General features: G+C 45.4%; 1 protein-coding gene across 1 annotated transcript in view; it reads right to left on the minus strand.

Annotated features, from left to right (window-relative positions):
• Positions 1 to 414: 414 nt before the first annotated feature.
• LOC133655276 (uncharacterized) overlaps positions 415 to 25000 on the minus strand; it is an 82882-nt gene continuing 58296 nt past the window's right edge. Inside the window, exon 2 of the mRNA XM_062055266.1 lies at positions 415 to 638. Within this exon, the coding sequence (XP_061911250.1) occupies positions 439 to 638 (200 nt within the window). The 3' untranslated portion in view covers positions 415 to 438. The remainder of the gene's footprint in view (positions 639 to 25000) is intronic.

Genomic DNA, 25000 nt, shown 5'->3' on the forward strand with positions numbered 1-25000 from the left:
TTTAATAATTGTTGTTGTTTTGTTTGGCTTACTTTTCTTCTTTTTTCAACAATGTCCGAAATAAACATTTCCAACACAAAACATTGTACACACACAAATACATCAAATAATTAAGAAAAAATACCATTAAAACTACAATGTTTGTATTTATTTTTTACAAGTATGTCATATTTTTTTATGATAATAAATTCGATAAAATTATCGGAGTGAACTAAAGAGCTTGAATCTTGGGGGAAAAAAATCGTACTTTATTCTTGTAATGTAATAACTGAAAATAAAACAACTTTTTTGTTCGAATACAGTCAATAAAGGGTTGCTAATTAGTTTAACGAATGGCAGAGGGGATCTGTTATTCGTATACTTATCTTATATTTGCAGCCCTTTGAGACATTTGTGATTAAGGGCTGTATAAGTCAACTTTGATTGATTATCTACAGATTATAAACAAACAATAACTTTATTCACGCTCCTTCCAGTCCCTACCTTCTCGTGGATCTCCTGCGTGGACTGTGCGTCACAGAAGGCCACGGTGGCCAGGTCCTTCAGGATGGGCATCTCCACCGTGCAGTCGCGCCCGTCCAGCAGCGCCACCAGGGGGCGTGGGTGCATCGGCCCGTTCATTATCTGCGGCCGGATGCCTGAGAAAAGAGGAAAAAACCCAGGTGAGTATTTGATGCAACCCACAAGGTAAACGCCGTCGTACTGACAACCACATTTGGGTGAGTGGAGACCAAATGCTGCAACACATTTGCATCAAAACACAACATTTGACCCCAGAATACACCAATAACGCTTGATTTAAGATTATGTAGGGGGAAAAAAGTCACTTAAAAAAAAAAAAATCTGGTTTCGGTCTAAATGCTAAAGAAGTTTAAGTAAAAACTTTTTTTTGGACGGTTTTTTAGTTGACATTTCTTTCGTAGCGTAATGTTTCGTCGCCACCTATTGGCCTGGCATGCAAACTGCAGTGTTTTTGACTGTATGGAAAGAAATATTAGAGACGCGTGCAAACTAATTGCATGATTACCAGAATTATGTTTTGTTTTGTTTTTGTACGGGGCTAAAAAAAAAAGATACAATGAATAGCAAGCCTTGAAAATTCCAAGAAACCATGTAGCATTCCAGGAATATTATTTATTCAAAATATTTGCATCCTCAAGAATAAAGTCCAACAAAGTGAGAACAAGTCATTCTACAGCAATTAATTAAAATATTAAGGGTGAAGAAGTGATTATAACCACAAACATATGGAAATTAATTTGCTAAAAGAACAAATATACGACATGAAGAAGTGGAAGAGTGTGGAGAAGAAGCGGAAGAGTGTGGAGAAGAAGCGGAAGAGTGTGGAGAAGAAGCGGAAGAGTGTGGAGAAGAAGTGGAAGAGTGTGGAGAAGAAGTGGAAGAGTGTAAAGAAGAAGTGGAAGAGTGTGGAGAAGACTTGGAATAGTGTGGAGAAGAAGTGGAAGAGTGTGGAGAAGACGTGGAAGAGTGTGGAGAAGACGTGGACGAGTGTGGAGAAGAAGTGGAAGAGTGTGGAGAAGAAGTGAAAGTGTGTGGAGAAGAAGTGGAAGAGTGTGGAGAAGACGTGGAAGAGTGTGGAGAAGAAGTGGAAGAGTGTGGAGAAGAAGTGGAAGAGTGTGGAGAAGACGTGGAAGAGTGTGGAGAAGATGTGGAAGATTGTGGAGAACAAGTGGAATGTTGCCGTCGCACACAAACAAGATGTTGGAGGAGGCCAAAGAAAGGTGGTGTGAGACGTGAAAGGACAGCAGAGACGTGGATGGAGGATGGAGGATGGAGGATGGAGGATGGTGGATGGAGGATGGTGGATGAAGGATGGTGGATGAAGGATGGAGGATGGAGGATGGAGGATGGTGGATGGAGGATGGTGGATGAAGGATGGTGGATGAAGGATGGTGGATGGAGGATGGAGGATGGAGGACGTAGGATGGAGGATGGGGGATGGAGGATGGAGGATGGTGGATGGGGGATGGGGGATGGAGGATCGTGGATGGAGGATGGTGGATGGAGGATGGTGGATGGTGGATGGAGGATGGTGGATGGTGGATGGAGGATGAAGGATGGTGGATGGAGGATGGAGGATGGAGGATGGAGGATGGTGGATGGAGGATGGAGGATGGAGGATGGAGGATGGAGGATGGTGGATGGAGGATGGTGGATGGAGGATGGAGGATGGTGGATGGAGGATGGAGGACGTAGGACGGAGGACGGAGGATGGAGGATGGAGGATGGAGGATGGTGGATGGTGGATGGAGGATGGTGGATGGAGGATGGAGGATGGTGGATGAAGGATGGTGGATGGAGGATGGAGGATGGAGGATGGAGGACGTAGGATGGAGGATGGGGGATGGAGGATGGAGGATGGTGGATGGAGGATGGAGGATGGAGGATGGTGGATGGAGGATGGAGGATGGAGGATGGTGGATGAAGGATGGTGGATGGAGGATGGAGGACGTAGGACGTAGGATGGAGGATGGGGGATGGAGGATGGAGGATGGTGGATGGGGGATGGAGGATGGAGGATGGTGGATGGAGGATGGTGGATGGAGGATGGTGGATGGAGGATGGTGGATGGAGGATGGTGGATGGTGGATGGTGAATGGAGGATGAAGGATGGTGGATGGAGGATGGAGGATGGTGGATGGAGGACGTAGGATGGAGGATGGAGGATGGTGGATGGAGGATGGTGGATGGAGGATGGAGGATGGAGGATGGTGGATGGAGGATGGAGGACGTAGGACGGAGGACGGAGGATGGAGGATGGAGGATGGAGGATGGTGGATGGTGGATGGAGGATGGTGGATGGAGGATGGAGGATGGTGGATGAAGGATGGTGGATGGAGGATGGAGGATGGAGGACGTAGGATGGAGGATGGAGGATGGAGGATGGTGGATGGGGGATGGAGGATCGTGGATGGAGGATGGTGGATGGAGGATGGTGGATGGTGGATGGAGGATGGTGGATGGTGGATGGAGGATGAAGGATGGTGGATGGAGGATGGAGGATGGAGGATGGTGGATGGAGGATGGAGGATGGAGGATGGAGGATGGAGGATGGTGGATGGAGGATGGTGGATGGAGGATGGAGGATGGTGGATGGAGGATGGAGGACGTAGGACGGAGGACGGAGGATGGAGGATGGAGGATGGAGGATGGTGGATGGTGGATGGTGGATGGAGGATGGTGGATGGAGGATGGAGGATGGAGGATGGTGGATGAAGGATGGTGGATGGAGGATGGAGGACGTAGGATGGAGGATGGGGGATGGAGGATGGAGGATGGTGGATGGAGGATGGAGGATGGAGGATGGTGGATGGAGGATGGAGGATGGAGGATGGTGGATGAAGGATGGTGGATGGAGGATGGAGGACGTAGGACGTAGGATGGAGGATGGGGGATGGAGGATGGAGGATGGTGGATGGGGGATGGAGGATGGAGGATGGTGGATGGAGGATGGTGGATGGAGGATGGTGGATGGAGGATGGTGGATGGAGGATGGTGGATGGTGGATGGTGAATGGAGGATGAAGGATGGTGGATGGAGGATGGAGGATGGTGGATGGAGGACGTAGGATGGAGGATGGAGGATGGTGGATGGAGGATGGTGGATGGAGGATGGAGGATGGTGGATGGAGGATGGAGGACGTAGGACGGAGGATGGAGGATGGAGGATGGAGGATGGTGGATGGAGGATGGTGGATGGAGGATGGAGGATGGTGGATGGAGGATGGAGGATGGAGGACGTAGGACGGAGGATGGGGGATGGAGGATGGAGGATGGTGGATGGGGGATGGGGGATGGAGGATCGTGGATGGAGGATGGTGGATGGAGGATGGTGGATGGTGGATGGAGGATGGTGGATGGTGGATGGAGGATGAAGGATGGTGGATGGAGGATGGAGGATGGAGGATGGAGGATGGTGGATGGAGGATGGAGGATGGAGGATGGAGGATGGTGGATGGAGGATGGTGGATGGAGGATGGAGGATGGTGGATGGAGGATGGAGGACGTAGGACGGAGGACGGAGGATGGAGGATGGAGGATGGTGGATGGTGGATGGAGGATGGTGGATGGAGGATGGAGGATGGAGGATGGTGGATGAAGGATGGTGGATGGAGGATGGAGGATGGAGGACGTAGGATGGAGGATGGGGGATGGAGGATGGAGGATGGTGGATGGAGGATGGAGGATGGAGGATGGTGGATGGAGGATGGAGGATGGAGGATGGTGGATGAAGGATGGTGGATGGAGGATGGAGGACGTACGACGTAGGATGGAGGATGGGGGATGGAGGATGGAGGATGGTGGATGGGGGATGGAGGATGGAGGATGGTGGATGGAGGATGGTGGATGGAGGATGGTGGATGGAGGATGGTGGATGGAGGATGGTGGATGGTGAATGGAGGATGAAGGATGGTGGATGGAGGATGGAGGATGGTGGATGGAGGACGTAGGATGGAGGATGGAGGATGGAGGATGGTGGATGGAGGATGGAGGATGGAGGATGGAGGATGGAGGACGTAGGACGGAGGACGGAGGATGGAGGATGGAGGATGGAGGATGGTGGATGGTGGATGGAGGATGGTGGACGTAGGACGGAGGACGGAGGATGGAGGATGGAGGATGGTGGATGGTGGATGGAGGATGGTGGATGGAGGATGGAGGATGGTGGATGAAGGATGGTGGATGGAGGATGGAGGACGTAGGATGGAGGATGGAGGATGGAGGATGGTGGATGGGGGATGGAGGATCGTGGATGGAGGATGGTGGATGGAGGATGGTGGATGGTGGATGGAGGATGGTGGATGGTGGATGGAGGATGAAGGATGGTGGATGGAGGATGGAGGATGGAGGATGGTGGATGGAGGATGGAGGATGGAGGATGGAGGATGGTGGATGGAGGATGGTGGATGGAGGATGGAGGATGGTGGATGGAGGACGTAGGACGGAGGACGGAGGATGGAGGATGGAGGATGGAGGATGGTGGATGGTGGATGGAGGATGGTGGATGGAGGATGGAGGATGGAGGATGGTGGATGAAGGATGGTGGATGGAGGATGGAGGATGGAGGACGTAGGATGGAGGATGGGGGATGGAGGATGGAGGATGGTGGATGGAGGATGGAGGATGGAGGATGGAGGATGGAGGATGGAGGATGGTGGATGGAGGATGGAGGATGGAGGATGGAGGATGGTGGATGGAGGATGGAGGATGGAGGATGGAGGATGGAGGATGGTGGATGGAGGATGGTGGATGGAGGATGGAGGATGGTGGATGGAGGATGGAGGACGTAGGACGGAGGACGGAGGATGGAGGATGGAGGATGGTGGATGGTGGATGGAGGATGGTGGATGGAGGATGGAGGATGGTGGATGAAGGATGGTGGATGGAGGATGGAGGATGGAGGATGGAGGACGTAGGATGGAGGATGGGGGATGGAGGATGGAGGATGGTGGATGGAGGATGGAGGATGGAGGATGGTGGATGGAGGATGGAGGATGGTGGATGAAGGATGGTGGATGGAGGATGGAGGACGTAGGACGTAGGATGGAGGATGGGGGATGGAGGATGGAGGATGGTGGATGGAGGATGGTGGATGGAGGATGGTGGATGGAGGATGGTGGATGGAGGATGGTGGATGGTGGATGGTGAATGGAGGATGAAGGATGGTGGATGGAGGATGGAGGATGGTGGATGGAGGACGTAGGATGGAGGATGGAGGATGGTGGATGGAGGATGGTGGATGGAGGATGGAGGATGGAGGATGGTGGATGGAGGATGGAGGACGTAGGACGGAGGACGGAGGATGGAGGATGGAGGATGGAGGATGGTGGATGGTGGATGGTGGATGGAGGATGGAGGATGGTGGATGAAGGATGGTGGATGGAGGATGGAGGATGGAGGACGTAGGATGGAGGATGGAGGATGGAGGATGGTGGATGGGGGATGGAGGATCGTGGATGGAGGATGGTGGATGGAGGATGGTGGATGGTGGATGGAGGATGGTGGATGGTGGATGGAGGATGAAGGATGGTGGATGGAGGATGGAGGATGGAGGATGGTGGATGGAGGATGGAGGATGGAGGATGGAGGATGGAGGATGGTGGATGGAGGATGGTGGATGGAGGATGGAGGATGGTGGATGGAGGATGGAGGACGTAGGACGGAGGACGGAGGATGGAGGATGGAGGATGGAGGATGGTGGATGGTGGATGGAGGATGGTGGATGGAGGATGGAGGATGGAGGATGGTGGATGAAGGATGGTGGATGGAGGATGGAGGATGGAGGACGTAGGATGGAGGATGGGGGATGGAGGATGGAGGATGGTGGATGGAGGATGGAGGATGGAGGATGGTGGATGGAGGATGGAGGATGGAGGATGGTGGATGAAGGATGGTGGATGGAGGATGGAGGACGTAGGACGTAGGATGGAGGATGGGGGATGGAGGATGGAGGATGGTGGATGGGGGATGGAGGATGGAGGATGGTGGATGGAGGATGGTGGATGGAGGATGGTGGATGGAGGATGGTGGATGGAGGATGGTGGATGGTGGATGGTGAATGGAGGATGAAGGATGGTGGATGGAGGATGGAGGATGGTGGATGGAGGACGTAGGATGGAGGATGGAGGATGGTGGATGGAGGATGGTGGATGGAGGATGGAGGATGGTGGATGGAGGATGGAGGACGTAGGACGGAGGACGGAGGATGGAGGATGGAGGATGGAGGATGGTGGATGGAGGATGGTGGATGGAGGATGGAGGATGGAGGATGGTGGATGGAGGATGGAGGATGGAGGACGTAGGACGGAGGATGGGGGATGGAGGATGGAGGATGGTGGATGGGGGATGGGGGATGGAGGATCGTGGATGGAGGATGGTGGATGGAGGATGGTGGATGGTGGATGGAGGATGGTGGATGGAGGATGAAGGATGGTGGATGGAGGATGGAGGATGGAGGATGGAGGATGGTGGATGGAGGATGGAGGATGGAGGATGGAGGATGGAGGATGGTGGATGGAGGATGGTGGATGGAGGATGGAGGATGGTGGATGGAGGATGGAGGACGTAGGACGGAGGACGGAGGATGGAGGATGGAGGATGGAGGATGGTGGATGGTGGATGGAGGATGGTGGATGGAGGATGGAGGATGGAGGATGGTGGATGAAGGATGGTGGATGGAGGATGGAGGATGGAGGACGTAGGATGGAGGATGGGGGATGGAGGATGGAGGATGGTGGATGGAGGATGGAGGATGGAGGATGGTGGATGGAGGATGGAGGATGGAGGATGGTGGATGAAGGATGGTGGATGGAGGATGGAGGACGTAGGACGTAGGATGGAGGATGGGGGATGGAGGATGGAGGATGGTGGATGGGGGATGGAGGATGGAGGATGGTGGATGGAGGATGGTGGATGGAGGATGGTGGATGGAGGATGGTGGATGGAGGATGGTGGATGGTGAATGGAGGATGAAGGATGGTGGATGGAGGATGGAGGATGGTGGATGGAGGACGTAGGATGGAGGATGGAGGATGGAGGATGGTGGATGGAGGATGGAGGATGGAGGATGGTGGATGGAGGACGTAGGACGGAGGACGGAGGATGGAGGATGGAGGATGGAGGATGGTGGATGGTGGATGGAGGATGGTGGACGTAGGACGGAGGACGGAGGATGGAGGATGGAGGATGGTGGATGGTGGATGGAGGATGGTGGATGGAGGATGGAGGATGGTGGATGAAGGATGGTGGATGGAGGATGGAGGACGTAGGATGGAGGATGGAGGATGGAGGATGGTGGATGGGGGATGGAGGATCGTGGATGGAGGATGGTGGATGGAGGATGGTGGATGGAGGATGGTGGATGGTGGATGGAGGATGAAGGATGGTGGATGGAGGATGGAGGATGGAGGATGGTGGATGGAGGATGGAGGATGGAGGATGGAGGATGGAGGATGGTGGATGGAGGATGGTGGATGGAGGATGGAGGATGGTGGATGGAGGACGTAGGACGGAGGACGGAGGATGGAGGATGGAGGATGGAGGATGGTGGATGGTGGATGGAGGATGGTGGAAGGAGGATGGAGGATGGAGGATGGTGGATGAAGGATGGTGGATGGAGGATGGAGGATGGAGGACGTAGGATGGAGGATGGGGGATGGAGGATGGTGGATGAAGGATGGTGGATGAAGGATGGTGGATGGAGGATGGAGGATGGAGGACGTAGGATGGAGGACGTAGGATGGAGGATGGGGGATGGAGGATGGAGGATGGTGGATGGAGGATGGTGGATGAAGGATGGTGGATGAAGGATGGTGGATGGAGGATGGAGGACGTAGGATGGAGGATGGGGGATGGAGGATGGAGGATGGTGGATGGGGGATGGGGGATGGAGGATCGTGGATGGAGGATGGTGGATGGTGGATGGAGGATGGTGGATGGTGGATGGAGGATGAAGGATGGTGGATGGAGGATGGAGGATGGAGGATGGAGGATGGTGGATGGAGGATGGAGGATGGAGGATGGAGGATGGAGGATGGTGGATGGAGGATGGTGGATGGAGGATGGAGGATGGTGGATGGAGGATGGAGGACGTAGGACGGAGGACGGAGGATGGAGGATGGAGGATGGAGGATGGTGGATGGTGGATGGAGGATGGTGGATGGAGGATGGAGGATGGAGGATGGTGGATGAAGGATGGTGGATGGAGGATGGAGGATGGAGGATGGAGGACGTAGGATGGAGGATGGGGGATGGAGGATGGAGGATGGTGGATGGAGGATGGAGGATGGTGGATGGAGGATGGAGGATGGAGGATGGTGGATGAAGGATGGTGGATGGAGGATGGAGGACGTAGGACGTAGGATGGAGGATGGGGGATGGAGGATGGTGGATGGGGGATGGAGGATGGAGGATGGTGGATGGAGGATGGTGGATGGAGGATGGTGGATGGAGGATGGTGGATGGAGGATGGTGGATGGTGGATGGTGAATGGAGGATGAAGGATGGTGGATGGAGGATGGAGGATGGTGGATGGAGGACGTAGGATGGAGGATGGAGGATGGTGGATGGAGGATGGTGGATGGAGGATGGAGGATGGAGGATGGTGGATGGAGGATGGAGGACGTAGGACGGAGGACGGAGGATGGAGGATGGAGGATGGAGGATGGTGGATGGTGGATGGAGGATGGTGGATGGAGGATGGAGGATGGTGGATGAAGGATGGTGGATGGAGGATGGAGGATGGAGGACGTAGGATGGAGGATGGAGGATGGAGGATGGTGGATGGGGGATGGAGGATCGTGGATGGAGGATGGTGGATGGAGGATGGTGGATGGTGGATGGAGGATGGTGGATGGTGGATGGAGGATGAAGGATGGTGGATGGAGGATGGAGGATGGAGGATGGTGGATGGAGGATGGAGGATGGAGGATGGAGGATGGAGGATGGTGGATGGAGGATGGTGGATGGAGGATGGAGGATGGTGGATGGAGGATGGAGGACGTAGGACGGAGGACGGAGGATGGAGGATGGAGGATGGAGGATGGTGGATGGTGGATGGAGGATGGTGGATGGAGGATGGAGGATGGAGGATGGTGGATGAAGGATGGTGGATGGAGGATGGAGGATGGAGGACGTAGGATGGAGGATGGGGGATGGAGGATGGAGGATGGTGGATGGAGGATGGAGGATGGAGGATGGTGGATGGAGGATGGAGGATGGTGGATGAAGGATGGTGGATGGAGGATGGAGGACGTAGGACGTAGGATGGAGGATGGGGGATGGAGGATGGAGGATGGTGGATGGGGGATGGAGGATGGAGGATGGTGGATGGAGGATGGTGGATGGAGGATGGTGGATGGAGGATGGTGGATGGAGGATGGTGGATGGTGGATGGTGAATGGAGGATGAAGGATGGTGGATGGAGGATGGAGGATGGTGGATGGAGGACGTAGGATGGAGGATGGAGGATGGTGGATGGAGGATGGTGGATGGAGGATGGAGGATGGTGGATGGAGGATGGAGGACGTAGGACGGAGGACGGAGGATGGAGGATGGAGGATGGAGGATGGTGGATGGAGGATGGTGGATGGAGGATGGAGGATGGTGGATGGAGGATGGAGGATGGAGGACGTAGGACGGAGGATGGGGGATGGAGGATGGAGGATGGTGGATGGGGGATGGGGGATGGAGGATCGTGGATGGAGGATGGTGGATGGAGGATGGTGGATGGTGGATGGAGGATGGTGGATGGTGGATGGAGGATGAAGGATGGTGGATGGAGGATGGAGGATGGAGGATGGTGGATGGAGGATGGAGGATGGAGGATGGAGGATGGAGGATGGTGGATGGAGGATGGTGGATGGAGGATGGAGGATGGTGGATGGAGGATGGAGGACGTAGGACGGAGGACGGAGGATGGAGGATGGAGGATGGTGGATGGTGGATGGAGGATGGTGGATGGAGGATGGAGGATGGAGGATGGTGGATGAAGGATGGTGGATGGAGGATGGAGGATGGAGGACGTAGGATGGAGGATGGGGGATGGAGGATGGAGGATGGTGGATGGAGGATGGAGGATGGAGGATGGTGGATGGAGGATGGAGGATGGAGGATGGTGGATGAAGGATGGTGGATGGAGGATGGAGGACGTAGGACGTAGGATGGAGGATGGGGGATGGAGGATGGAGGATGGTGGATGGGGGATGGAGGATGGAGGATGGTGGATGGAGGATGGTGGATGGAGGATGGTGGATGGAGGATGGTGGATGGAGGATGGTGGATGGTGAATGGAGGATGAAGGATGGTGGATGGAGGATGGAGGATGGTGGATGGAGGACGTAGGATGGAGGATGGAGGATGGAGGATGGTGGATGGAGGATGGAGGATGGAGGATGGAGGATGGAGGACGTAGGACGGAGGACGGAGGATGGAGGATGGAGGATGGAGGATGGTGGATGGTGGATGGAGGATGGTGGACGTAGGACGGAGGACGGAGGATGGAGGATGGAGGATGGTGGATGGTGGATGGAGGATGGTGGATGGAGGATGGAGGATGGTGGATGAAGGATGGTGGATGGAGGATGGAGGACGTAGGATGGAGGATGGAGGATGGAGGATGGTGGATGGGGGATGGAGGATCGTGGATGGAGGATGGTGGATGGAGGATGGTGGATGGTGGATGGAGGATGGTGGATGGTGGATGGAGGATGAAGGATGGTGGATGGAGGATGGAGGATGGAGGATGGTGGATGGAGGATGGAGGATGGAGGATGGAGGATGGAGGATGGTGGATGGAGGATGGTGGATGGAGGATGGAGGATGGTGGATGGAGGACGTAGGACGGAGGACGGAGGATGGAGGATGGAGGATGGAGGATGGTGGATGGAGGATGGTGGATGGAGGATGGAGGATGGAGGATGGTGGATGAAGGATGGTGGATGGAGGATGGAGGATGGAGGACGTAGGATGGAGGATGGGGGATGGAGGATGGAGGATGGTGGATGGAGGATGGAGGATGGAGGATGGAGGATGGAGGATGGAGGATGGTGGATGGAGGATGGAGGATGGAGGATGGAGGATGGTGGATGGAGGACGGAGGATGGAGGATGGAGGATGGAGGATGGTGGATGGAGGATGGTGGATGGAGGATGGAGGATGGTGGATGGAGGATGGAGGACGTAGGACGGAGGACGGAGGATGGAGGATGGAGGATGGAGGATGGTGGATGGTGGATGGAGGATGGTGGATGGAGGATGGAGGATGGTGGATGAAGGATGGTGGATGGAGGATGGAGGATGGAGGATGGAGGACGTAGGATGGAGGATGGGGGATGGAGGATGGAGGATGGTGGATGGAGGATGGAGGATGGAGGATGGTGGATGGAGGATGGAGGATGGTGGATGAAGGATGGTGGATGGAGGATGGAGGACGTAGGACGTAGGATGGAGGATGGGGGATGGAGGATGGAGGATGGTGGATGGAGGATGGTGGATGGAGGATGGTGGATGGAGGATGGTGGATGGTGGATGGTGAATGGAGGATGAAGGATGGTGGATGGAGGATGGAGGATGGTGGATGGAGGACGTAGGATGGAGGATGGAGGATGGTGGATGGAGGATGGTGGATGGAGGATGGAGGATGGAGGATGGTGGATGGAGGATGGAGGACGTAGGACGGAGGACGGAGGATGGAGGATGGAGGATGGAGGATGGTGGATGGTGGATGGAGGATGGTGGATGGAGGATGGAGGATGGTGGATGAAGGATGGTGGATGGAGGATGGAGGATGGAGGACGTAGGATGGAGGATGGAGGATGGAGGATGGTGGATGGGGGATGGAGGATCGTGGATGGAGGATGGTGGATGGAGGATGGTGGATGGTGGATGGAGGATGGTGGATGGTGGATGGAGGATGAAGGATGGTGGATGGAGGATGGAGGATGGAGGATGGTGGATGGAGGATGGAGGATGGAGGATGGAGGATGGTGGATGGAGGATGGTGGATGGAGGATGGAGGATGGTGGATGGAGGATGGAGGACGTAGGACGGAGGACGGAGGATGGAGGATGGAGGATGGTGGATGAAGGATGGTGGATGGAGGATGGAGGACGTAGGACGTAGGATGGAGGATGGGGGATGGAGGATGGAGGATGGTGGATGGAGGATGGTGGATGGAGGATGGTGGATGGAGGATGGTGGATGGTGGATGGTGAATGGAGGATGAAGGATGGTGGATGGAGGATGGAGGATGGTGGATGGAGGACGTAGGATGGAGGATGGAGGATGGTGGATGAAGGATGGTGGATGGAGGATGGAGGATGGAGGATGGTGGATGGAGGATGGAGGATGGAGGATGGAGGATGGTGGATGGAGGATGGTGGATGGAGGATGGAGGATGGTGGATGGAGGATGGAGGACGTAGGACGGAGGACGGAGGATGGAGGATGGAGGATGGTGGATGAAGGATGGTGGATGGAGGATGGAGGACGTAGGACGTAGGATGGAGGATGGGGGATGGAGGATGGAGGATGGTGGATGGAGGATGGTGGATGGAGGATGGTGGATGGAGGATGGTGGATGGTGGATGGTGAATGGAGGATGAAGGATGGTGGATGGAGGATGGAGGATGGTGGATGGAGGACGTAGGATGGAGGATGGAGGATGGTGGATGGAGGATGGTGGATGGAGGATGGAGGATGGAGGATGGTGGATGGAGGATGGAGGACGTAGGACGGAGGACGGAGGATGGAGGATGGAGGATGGAGGATGGTGGATGGTGGATGGAGGATGGTGGATGGAGGATGGAGGATGGTGGATGAAGGATGGTGGATGGAGGATGGAGGATGGAGGACGTAGGATGGAGGATGGAGGATGGAGGATGGTGGATGGGGGATGGAGGATCGTGGATGGAGGATGGTGGATGGAGGATGGTGGATGGTGGATGGAGGATGGTGGATGGTGGATGGAGGATGAAGGATGGTGGATGGAGGATGGAGGATGGAGGATGGTGGATGGAGGATGGAGGATGGAGGATGGAGGATGGTGGATGGAGGATGGTGGATGGAGGATGGAGGATGGTGGATGGAGGATGGAGGACGTAGGACGGAGGACGGAGGATGGAGGATGGAGGATGGAGGATGGTGGATGGTGGATGGAGGATGGTGGATGGAGGATGGAGGATGGAGGATGGTGGATGAAGGATGGTGGATGGAGGATGGAGGATGGAGGACGTAGGATGGAGGATGGGGGATGGAGGATGGAGGATGGTGGATGGAGGATGGAGGATGGAGGATGGTGGATGGAGGATGGAGGATGGTGGATGAAGGATGGTGGATGGAGGATGGAGGACGTAGGACGTAGGATGGAGGATGGGGGATGGAGGATGGAGGATGGTGGATGGGGGATGGAGGATGGAGGATGGTGGATGGAGGATGGTGGATGGAGGATGGTGGATGGAGGATGGTGGATGGAGGATGGTGGATGGTGGATGGTGAATGGAGGATGAAGGATGGTGGATGGAGGATGGAGGATGGTGGATGGAGGACGTAGGATGGAGGATGGAGGATGGTGGATGGAGGATGGTGGATGGAGGATGGAGGATGGTGGATGGAGGATGGAGGACGTAGGACGGAGGACGGAGGATGGAGGATGGAGGATGGAGGATGGTGGATGGAGGATGGTGGATGGAGGATGGAGGATGGAGGATGGTGGATGGAGGATGGAGGATGGAGGACGTAGGACGGAGGATGGGGGATGGAGGATGGAGGATGGTGGATGGGGGATGGGGGATGGAGGATCGTGGATGGAGGATGGTGGATGGAGGATGGTGGATGGTGGATGGAGGATGGTGGATGGAGGATGAAGGATGGTGGATGGAGGATGGAGGATGGAGGATGGAGGATGGAGGATGGAGGATGGAGGATGGTGGATGGAGGATGGTGGATGGAGGATGGAGGATGGTGGATGGAGGATGGAGGACGTAGGACGGAGGACGGAGGATGGAGGATGGAGGATGGAGGATGGTGGATGGTGGATGGAGGATGGTGGATGGAGGATGGAGGATGGAGGATGGTGGATGAAGGATGGTGGATGGAGGATGGAGGATGGAGGACGTAGGATGGAGGATGGGGGATGGAGGATGGAGGATGGAGGATGGTGGATGGAGGATGGAGGATGGAGGATGGTGGATGAAGGATGGTGGATGGAGGATGGAGGACGTAGGACGTAGGATGGAGGATGGGGGATGGAGGATGGAGGATGGTGGATGGGGGATGGAGGATGGAGGATGGTGGATGGAGGATGGTGGATGGAGGATGGTGGATGGAGGATGGTGGATGGAGGATGGTGGATGGTGAATGGAGGAAGAAGGATGGTGGATGGAGGATGGAGGATGGTGGATGGAGGACGTAGGATGGAGGATGGAGGATGGAGGATGGTGGATGGAGGATGGAGGATGGAGGATGGTGGATGGAGGATGGAGGACGTAGGACGGAGGACGGAGGATGGAGGATGGAGGATGGAGGATGGTGGATGGTGGATGGAGGATGGTGGACGTAGGACGGAGGACGGAGGATGGAGGATGGAGGATGGTGGATGGTGGATGGAGGATGGTGGATGGAGGATGGAGGATGGTGGATGAAGGATGGTGGATGGAGGATGGAGGACGTAGGATGGAGGATGGAGGATGGAGGATGGTGGATGGGGGATGGAGGATCGTGGATGGAGGATGGTGGATGGAGGATGGTGGATGGTGGATGGAGGATGGTGGATGGTGGATGGAGGATGAAGGATGGTGGATGGAGGATGGAGGATGGAGGATGGTGGATGGAGGATGGAGGATGGAGGATGGAGGATGGAGGATGGTGGATGGAGGATGGTGGATGGAGGATGGAGGATGGTGGATGGAGGACGTAGGACGGAGGACGGAGGATGGAGGATGGAGGATGGAGGATGGTGGATGGTGGATGGAGGATGGTGGAAGGAGGATGGAGGATGGAGGATGGTGGATGAAGGATGGTGGATGGAGGATGGAGGATGGAGGACGTAGGATGGAGGATGGGGGATGGAGGATGGAGGATGGTGGATGGAGGATGGAGGATGGAGGATGGTGGATGGAGGATGGTGGATGAAGGATGGTGGATGGAGGATGGAGGACGTAGGACGTAGGATGGAGGATGGGGGATGGAGGATGGAGGATGGTGGATGGGGGATGGAGGATGGAGGATGGTGGATGGAGGATGGTGGATGGAGGATGGTGGATGGAGGATGGTGGATGGAGGATGGTGGATGGTGGATGGTGAATGGAGGATGAAGGATGGTGGATGGAGGATGGAGGATGGTGGATGGAGGACGTAGGATGGAGGATGGAGGATGGTGGATGGAGGATGGTGGATGGAGGATGGAGGATGGAGGATGGTGGATGGAGGATGGAGGACGTAGGACGGAGGACGGAGGATGGAGGATGGAGGATGGTGGATGGAGGATGGTGGATGGAGGATGGAGGATGGAGGATGGTGGATGGAGGATGGAGGATGGAGGACGTAGGACGGAGGACGGAGGACGGAGGATGGAGGATGGTGGATGGAGGATGGAGGATGGAGGATGGTGGATGGAGGATGGTGGATGGAGGATGGAAGATGGAGGATGGTGGATGGAGGATGGAGGATGGAGGATGGAGGATGGAGGATGGAGGATGGAGGACGTAGGATGGAGGATGGAGGATGGTGGATGGAGGATGGAGGATGGAGGATGGTGGATGGTGGATGGAGGATGGAGGATGGAGGATGGTGGATGGAGGATGGAGGATGGAGGATGGTGGATGGAGGATGGAGGATGGAGGTGGGAGGTCGGAAGCGGAGGTGTCGTCTGCCATCCTCCTGTTGTCATGGCGATCGCTTCACCGCATTTGGCAGCCACTTTTAAAGGCGCTTTATTTCTGGAGCCTTGGTGGCGTTGGCACGACCGCCAGGTGCCTCCCTCGCCTGTCGCTCGCACCTTCGCAGAAATGGCGGCGGGAAAGGTGAGGGGGGGAATATTAATGGCGGCAGCTGGCGGAGACGGCAGCGTCGCGCCAAAGTGAGGAATAAAAAGTGATTGTTTACGAGCACGATGACAGACGATTATTCTTTTTTTACGGCCGGCGTTAAAAAAACATTTAAAAAGGTGGTAAAAGAGGTTTTTGTGTTTCTTGACATTAAACACACTATAATGGGACTGTCTGTAAACGTAGCTTGTCGCTACAACTCTCCTGCTTATGATACACACCTGCTCTGCCAGAGCATAAGGAGACGTAGCAGGAGGGATCGGTGGTGAGTCAGATTCTATTTTCCACACACACACAAAAAGACTAAGACCATCTGGCAACTTTTTCTGGTCTTTTTGGAGACTTTTGTTTTGAAAACCGGCAGCGATCTTCCCAATAAAACACAACAATAAATGAATGACCATGAAAATAACCGCTGGATTGAGGTCGCATTGTGATAAGGAAAATGTGTGTACTATTTCAAAAAAGTAGACTTTAGGAGGAAATCAAAATGCCTTCAAAATAAAAGCACCATGTTAGAATGGCGTATTCACCTAGAAATAACAATGAAAATATTCTAATCTATTTGTGTTTAAACTTAACTTACATGTTTTCAGGAAAGATGTTGTAATGTTATACTGGAAAAAATGTACTTTTGCAAGAATTATGTCCCGAAAATACATGTTTTATTTTTGCAAATAAAATATTGTATCGCTTCAAAATAAAAGGCATAATTAAGTTGATTTCACTTAGTTTGGTCTTATTAAGCAAAAAATAAATAATCTAAAAGTATTTATAGATAATTAATATAATCAAAATATTACATAAGAATATATAAATATTCATTACATTTTATGATATTATTTTATCATGCAATAAATATTCAACCTTTATATATGAATAATAGAATAAAATAAATATCTGATCATGCAATAAAAACACATTTCAACATTTACATATAGATAATATAACAAATATGTATTATAAAAGTTCATTTAATTTCGACGTTTTTATAAAAAAATCATGAAATAACTACATATACGCATTCATATATATATATATATATATATATATATATATATATATATATATATATATATATATATATATATATATATATATATATATATATATATATATATATATATATATATATATATACATAAATATAATAAACACATCAATTAAAACAATCTATTAAAAATGTCAAATTTTGGTAAATTTTATGACTATTTTTATCATGCAATAAATAAATATTTAACCTTTTATATATAAATAATATAACAAAATACATATCTTATAAACATTCATTTCATTTTATGACATTATTTCATCATGCAATAAAAACACATTTCAGCATTTACATATAAATAATATAACAAATATATATTATAAAAGTTAATTTAATTTCAACCTTTTTTTTATCATGCAATAACTACATATAAGCATTTATATATAAATATAATAATACACATCAATTAAAACAATCTATTAAAAATGTCAAATTTTAGTACGTTTTATAACTGTATTTTTATCATGCAATAAATAAATATGTAAACTTTTATATATAAATAATATAACAAAATACATATCTTATAAACATTCATTGCATTTTATGGCATTATTTCATCATGCAATAAAAACACATTTCAGCATTTACATATAAATAATATAACAAATATATATTATAAAAGTTAATTTAATTTCAACCTTTTTTATCATGCAATAACTACATATAAACATTTATATATAAATATAATAATACACATCAATTAAAACAATCTATTAAAAATGTCAAATTTTAGTACGTTTTATGACTGTATTTTTATCATGCAGTAAATAAATATTTAACCTTTTATATATAAATAATATAATAAAGTATATATCTTATAAACATTCATTTCATTTTATGACATTATTTCATCATGCAATAAAAACACATTTCAGCATTTACATATAAATAATATAACAAATATATATTATAAAAGTTCATTTAATTTCAACCTTTTTCTTATCATGCAATGACTACATATAAGCATTTATATATAAATATAATAATACACATCAATTAAAAAAATCTATTAAAAATGTCAAATTTTAGTACGTTTTATGACTGTATTTTTTTCATGCAATAAATAAATATTTAACCTTTTATATATAAATAATATAATAAAATACATTTTATAAACATTTATTTCATTTTATGAAATTATTTCATCATGCAATAAAAACACATTTCAGCATTTACATATAAATTATATAACAAATATTATATTATAAAAGTTCATTTAATTTCGGCCTTTTTTTTTATCATGCAATAACTACATATAAGCATTTATATATAAATATAATAATACGAAGTGGCTGGGGAGAGGGAAGTCTGGGCTTCCCTGCTTAGGCTGCTGCCCCCGCGACCCAACCTCGGATAAGCGGAAGAAGATCATTGGATGGATATAATAATACACATCAATTAAAACAATCTATTAAAAATATCAAATTTTAGTACGTTTTATGACTGTATTTTTATCATGCAATAAATAAATATTTAACCTTTTATATATAAATAATATAATAAAATACATATCTTATAGACATTCAATTCATTTTATGACATTATTTCATCATGCAATAAAAACACATTTCAGCATTTACATATAAATAATATAACAAATATATTATAAAAGTTCATTTAATTTCAACCTTTTTTTTTATCATGCAATAACTACATATAAGCATTTATATATAAATATAATAATACACATCAATTAAAACAATCTATTAAAAATGTCAAATTTTAGTACGTTTTATGACTGTATTTTTTTCATGCAATAAATAAATATTTAACCTTTTATATATAAATAATATAATAAAATACATTTTATAAACATTTATTTCATTTTATGAAATTATTTCATCATGCAATAAAAACACATTTCAGCATTTACATATAAATTATATAACAAATATATTATAAAAGTTCATTTAATTTCGGCCTTTTTTTTAATCATGCAATAACTACATATAAGCATTTATATATAAATATAATAATAAGAAGTGGCTGGGGAAAGGGAAGTCTGGGCTTCCCTGCTTAGGCTGCTGCCCCCGCAACCCGACCTCGGATAAGCGGAAGAAGATGGATGGATGGATATAATAATACACATCAATTAAAACAATCTATTAAAAATGTCAAATTTTAGTATGTTTTATGACTGTATTTTTATCATGCAATAAATAACTATTTAACCTTTTATATATAAATAATATAATAAAATACATTTTATAAACATTCATTTCATTTTATGACATTATTTCATCATGCAATAAAAACCCATTTCAGCATTTACATATAAATAATATAACAAATATTATATTATAAAAGTTAATTTAATTGCAACCTTTTTTTTATCATGCAATAACTACATATAAATATAATAATACACATCAATTAAAACAATCTATTAAAAATGTCAAATTTTAGTACGTTTTATGACTGTATTTTTTTCATGCAATAAATAAATATTTAACCTTTTATATATAAATAATATAATAAAATACATATCTTACAAACATTCATTTCATTTTATGACATTATTTCATCATGCAATAAAAACACATTTCAGCATTTACATATAAATAATATAACAAATATTATATTATAAAAGTTCATTTAATTTCAACCTTTTTTTAATCATGCAATAACTACATATAAATATAATAATACACATAAATTAAAACAATCTATTAAAAATGTAAAGTTTTAGTACATTTTATGACTGTATTTTTATCATGCAATAAATAAATATCTAATAAAAATATAATTATGTAGAAAAATAATATAATAAAAATATATCAAATACATTAAAAATTGTTTTTATAAAAAAAATAAAAATAAATATATATATATTTACACTCATATTTTATTAATTTTTAAAAATGTTTTCTTGTAATTTTTCTGTCTTTTTCAATGTCCCCAAAATCATGAATGACATCACACATGTACAGTACATTAACTACCTCTCTATTTGATTACATATAGGTTGTATTATTATAACAAGAAGCAACAGGAAGTTCCCCTATAAAACTGTTATAAGTACACCTCTGCATAAGACAGTCACAGTGAAGCCAGGCGCTACGCAGGCTTCGTTCTATTAGAGTACGGCAAAACAAAACAAATTCAACTTTGAACATTTCGACCCCAACCCATAGGGGGCGCCACAAATCAGTGGGCAAACGCAAACAGCTTCTTCATTGTTAAAAGGTGTGGACTTTATACGTCCGCAGTGAATCCAGCTGTCGCCCCCCGCATGATAAAAGGCAGCGTGTGTGTGATCTTGTATTTCTACCCTTCTTGAGACATCAACAAGGAAAAGTAGCTTCCATATGAGGAGGTGTGAACAAGTTAGGACATAAATCATGGTCCCAATACGGAAAACCATTGCATCTAATAGACCCCGTAAGGCAGTGGTCCCCAACCACCGGTACCGGTCCGCGGACCAATTGGTACCGGGCCGCGCAAGAAATTTTATTTAAAAAAAAAAAAAAATTTAATCAACATAAAAAACACAATATATACATTATATATCAATATAGATCAATACAGTCTGCAGGGATACAGTCCGTAAGCACACATTATTGTATTTCTTTATGAAAAGGAAAAAAAAAAAAAAAAAAAAAAAAAATATCCCCCCCCGGTCCGTGGGACAAATTTTCAAGCGTTGACCGGTCCCCCGCTACAAAAAGGTTGGGGACCACTGCCGTAAGGGACAAGCAGCAGAAAATGGATGAATGGATGGATCATTTGCACCCCTGGTGGTGAAATCTATCAAAGTTAGGGTGGTCCCAAATTTTTTCCCAAATTGACTGTGTGTTGCTTTTAATAGTGCGCCCCCTCTGGTCAACATATGAAATAACAAGTGTGTGTAAGAAATTGAAATGCGCCCCCTTTGGCCAAAATACATTAAAACAATTTAAAAAAAGATGTATATAGAGACATACTGTAATAACTTGAAGTAAATAATGAAGATTAAAAAACAATTACAAATGAATAATACATTTATGAACTAAAAGCAGTCTTTTTCTCACAATGTGTCGACTTTTTTCTTATAAAATTGGGAACAATTTCTCATATTCTTTCTGTTTCTGTAATATTGCAATATTTTCTCGTAAAATTATTAAATTTTTATGTAAAATTATTACTTTTTTTTAATGCAAAATGGTGATATTTGTCATATAAAATTCAGACTTTTATCACAATATTGCCAATTTTTTTGCTGTGCTTGTAAAATTTAGAAATTTTGGGAGTAAAATTATGACTTTTGTCATAATTTTGCCAAGTAAAATTTCGATTATTATTATAATATTGCCAAAATGTTTAAGTTTTCTTATAAAATTGTGACTCTTGTCGCGTAAAATTACGACTCTCTTGATAAAATTGCCAAAATTTTAAGTCTTTTTTTCACAATGTTTCCACTTTTTTCTTATAAAATTGGTAACAATTTCTCATATTCTTTCCGTTTCTGTAACATTGCAATATTTTCTCGTAAAATTATTACATTTTTATGTAAAAATTATTACTTTTTTTAATGCAAAATGGGGATATTTGTCATATAAAATTCAGACTTTTATCACAATATTGCCAATTTTTTTGCTGTTCTTGTAAAACAGTGGCATTTTTGGAGTAAAATTATGACTTTTGTCATTTTGCCAAGTAAAATTCCGATTATTATTATAATATTGCCAAAATGTGAAAGTTTTCTTATAAAATTGTGACTTTTGTCGTGTAAAATTACGACTCTTTTCATAAAATTGCCAACATTTTAAGTCTTTTTCTCACAATGTTTCCACTTTTTTCTTATAAAATTGGTAACAATTTCTCATATTCTTTCCGTTTCTGTAACATTGCAATATTTTCTTGTAAAATTTTGACTTTTTCATGTAAAATTATGACTTTTTCATGCAAAATGGTGACATTTGTCATATAAAATTCTGACTTTTATCACAATATTGCCATTTCTTTAGTTGTTCTTGTAAAACAGTGACATTTTTTTGAGTAAAATTCTGACTTCTGTCATCATTTTGCCAAGTAAAATTCCGATTATTATTACAATATTGCCAACATTTTAAAGGTTTCTTATAAAATTGTGACTTTTGTTGAGTAAAGTTACGACTCTTTTCATAAAATTGCCAAAATTTTAAGTCTTTTTCTCACAATGTTTCCACATATTGGTAACAATTTCTCATATTCTTTCTGTTTCTGTAACATTGCAATATTTTCTTGTAAAATTCTGACTTTTTCATGTAAAATTATTACTTTTTCATGCAAAATGGTGACATTTGTCATATAAAATTCTGACTTTTATCACAATATTGCCAATTTTTTTGCTGTTCTTGTAAAATCTTGAAATTTTTGGAGTAAAATTATGACTTTTGCCATAAGTTTGCCAAGCAAAATTCCAATTACTATTATAATATTGCCAAAATGTTAAAGTTTTCTTATAACATTGTGACTTTTGTCGCGTAAAATTACGACTCTTTTCATAAAATTGCCAAAATTTTAAGTCTTTTTCTCACAATGTTTCCACTTCTTTCTTATAAAATTGGTAACAATTTCTCATATTCTTTCTGTTTCTGTAACATTGCAATATTTTCTTGTAAAATTATGACTTTTTCATGTAAAATTATGACTTTTTAATGCAAAATGGTGACATTTGTCATATAAAATTCTGACTTTTATCACAATATTGCCATTTTTTTAGTTGTTCTTGTAAAACAGTGACATTTTTTGGAGTAAAATTATGACTTTTGTCATTTTGCCAAGTAAAATTCCGATTACTATTATAATATTGCCAAAATGTTAAAGTTTTCTTATAACATTGTGACTTTTGTCGCGTAAAATTACGACTCTTTTTCATAAAATTGCCAACATTTTAAGTCTTTTTCTCACAATGTTTCCACTTTTTTCTCATAAAATTGTTAACAATTTCTCATATTCTTTCCGTTTCTGTAACATTGCAATATTTTCTTGTAAAATTATGACTTTTTCATGTAAAATGATTACTTTTTAATCTAAAATGGTGACATTTGTCATATAAAATTCAGACTTTTATCACAATATTGCCATTTTTCTAGTTGTTCTTGTAAAACAGTGGCATTTTTTATATTTTTAAGTTTTCTTATAAAATTGTGACTTTTGTCGCTTAAAACCACGACTCTTTTTCATAAAATTGCCAAAATTTTAAGCTTTTTCTTGTAAAATTGCGACTCTTATTGAGTAAAATTCCAACTTTTATCACAATTTTGCCATTTTTCTAGTTGTTCTTGTAAAACAGTGGCATTTTTTATATTTTTAAGTTTTCTTATAAAATTGTGACTTTTGTCGCTTAAAACCACAACTCTTTTTCATAAAATTGCCAAAATTTTAAGCTTTTTCTTGAAAAATTGCGACTCTTATTGAGTAAAATTCCAACTTGTATCACAATATTGCCATTTTTCTAGTTCTTCTTGTAAAACAGTGACATTTTTTATATTTTTAAGTTTTCTTATAAAATTGTGACTTTTGTCGCTTAAAACTACGACTCTTTTTCATAAAATTGCCAAAATTTTAAGCTTTTTCTTGTAAAATTGCGACTCTTGAGTAAAATTCCAACTTTTATCACAATATTGCCATTGTTCTTGTAAAACAGTGACATTTTTTATATTTTTAAGTTTTCTAATAAAATTGTGACTTTTGTCGCTTAAAACCACGACTCTTTTTCATAAAATTGCCAAAATTTTAAGTATTTTTCTCACAATGTTTCCACTTTTTTCTCATAAAATTGGCAACAATTTCTCATATTCTTTCCGTTTCTGTAATATTGCAATATTTTCTTGTAAAATTATGACTTTTTCATGTAAAATTATTACTTTTTAATCTAAAATGGTGACATTTGTCATATAAAATTCAGACTTTTATCACAATATTGCCATTTTTCTAGTTGTTCTTGTAAAACAGTGGCATTTTTTATATTTTTAAGTTTTCTTATAAAATTGTGACTTTTGTCGCTTAAAACCACGACTCTTTTTCATAAAATTGCCAAAATTTTAAGCTTTTTCTTGTAAAATTGCGACTCTTATTGAGTAAAATTCCAACTTTTATCACAATATTGCCATTTGTCTAGTTGTTCTTGTAAAACAGTGACATTTTTTATATTTTTAAGTTTTCTTATGAAATTGTGACTTCTGTCGCTTAAAACCACGACTCTTTCATAAAATTGCCAAAATTTTAAGCTTTTTCTTGTAAAATTGCGACTCTTATTGAGTAAAATTCCAACTTTTATCACAATATTGCCATTTTTCTAGTTGTTCTTGTAAAACAGTGGCATTTTTTATATTTTTAAGTTTTCTTATAAAATTGTGACTTTTGTCGCTTAAAACCACGACTCTTTTTCATAAAATTGCCAAAATTTTAAGCTTTTTCTTGT

This window comes from Entelurus aequoreus, linkage group LG08, assembly GCF_033978785.1.
Source record: "Entelurus aequoreus isolate RoL-2023_Sb linkage group LG08, RoL_Eaeq_v1.1, whole genome shotgun sequence".
NCBI classification, from domain to species: domain Eukaryota; kingdom Metazoa; phylum Chordata; class Actinopteri; order Syngnathiformes; family Syngnathidae; genus Entelurus; species Entelurus aequoreus.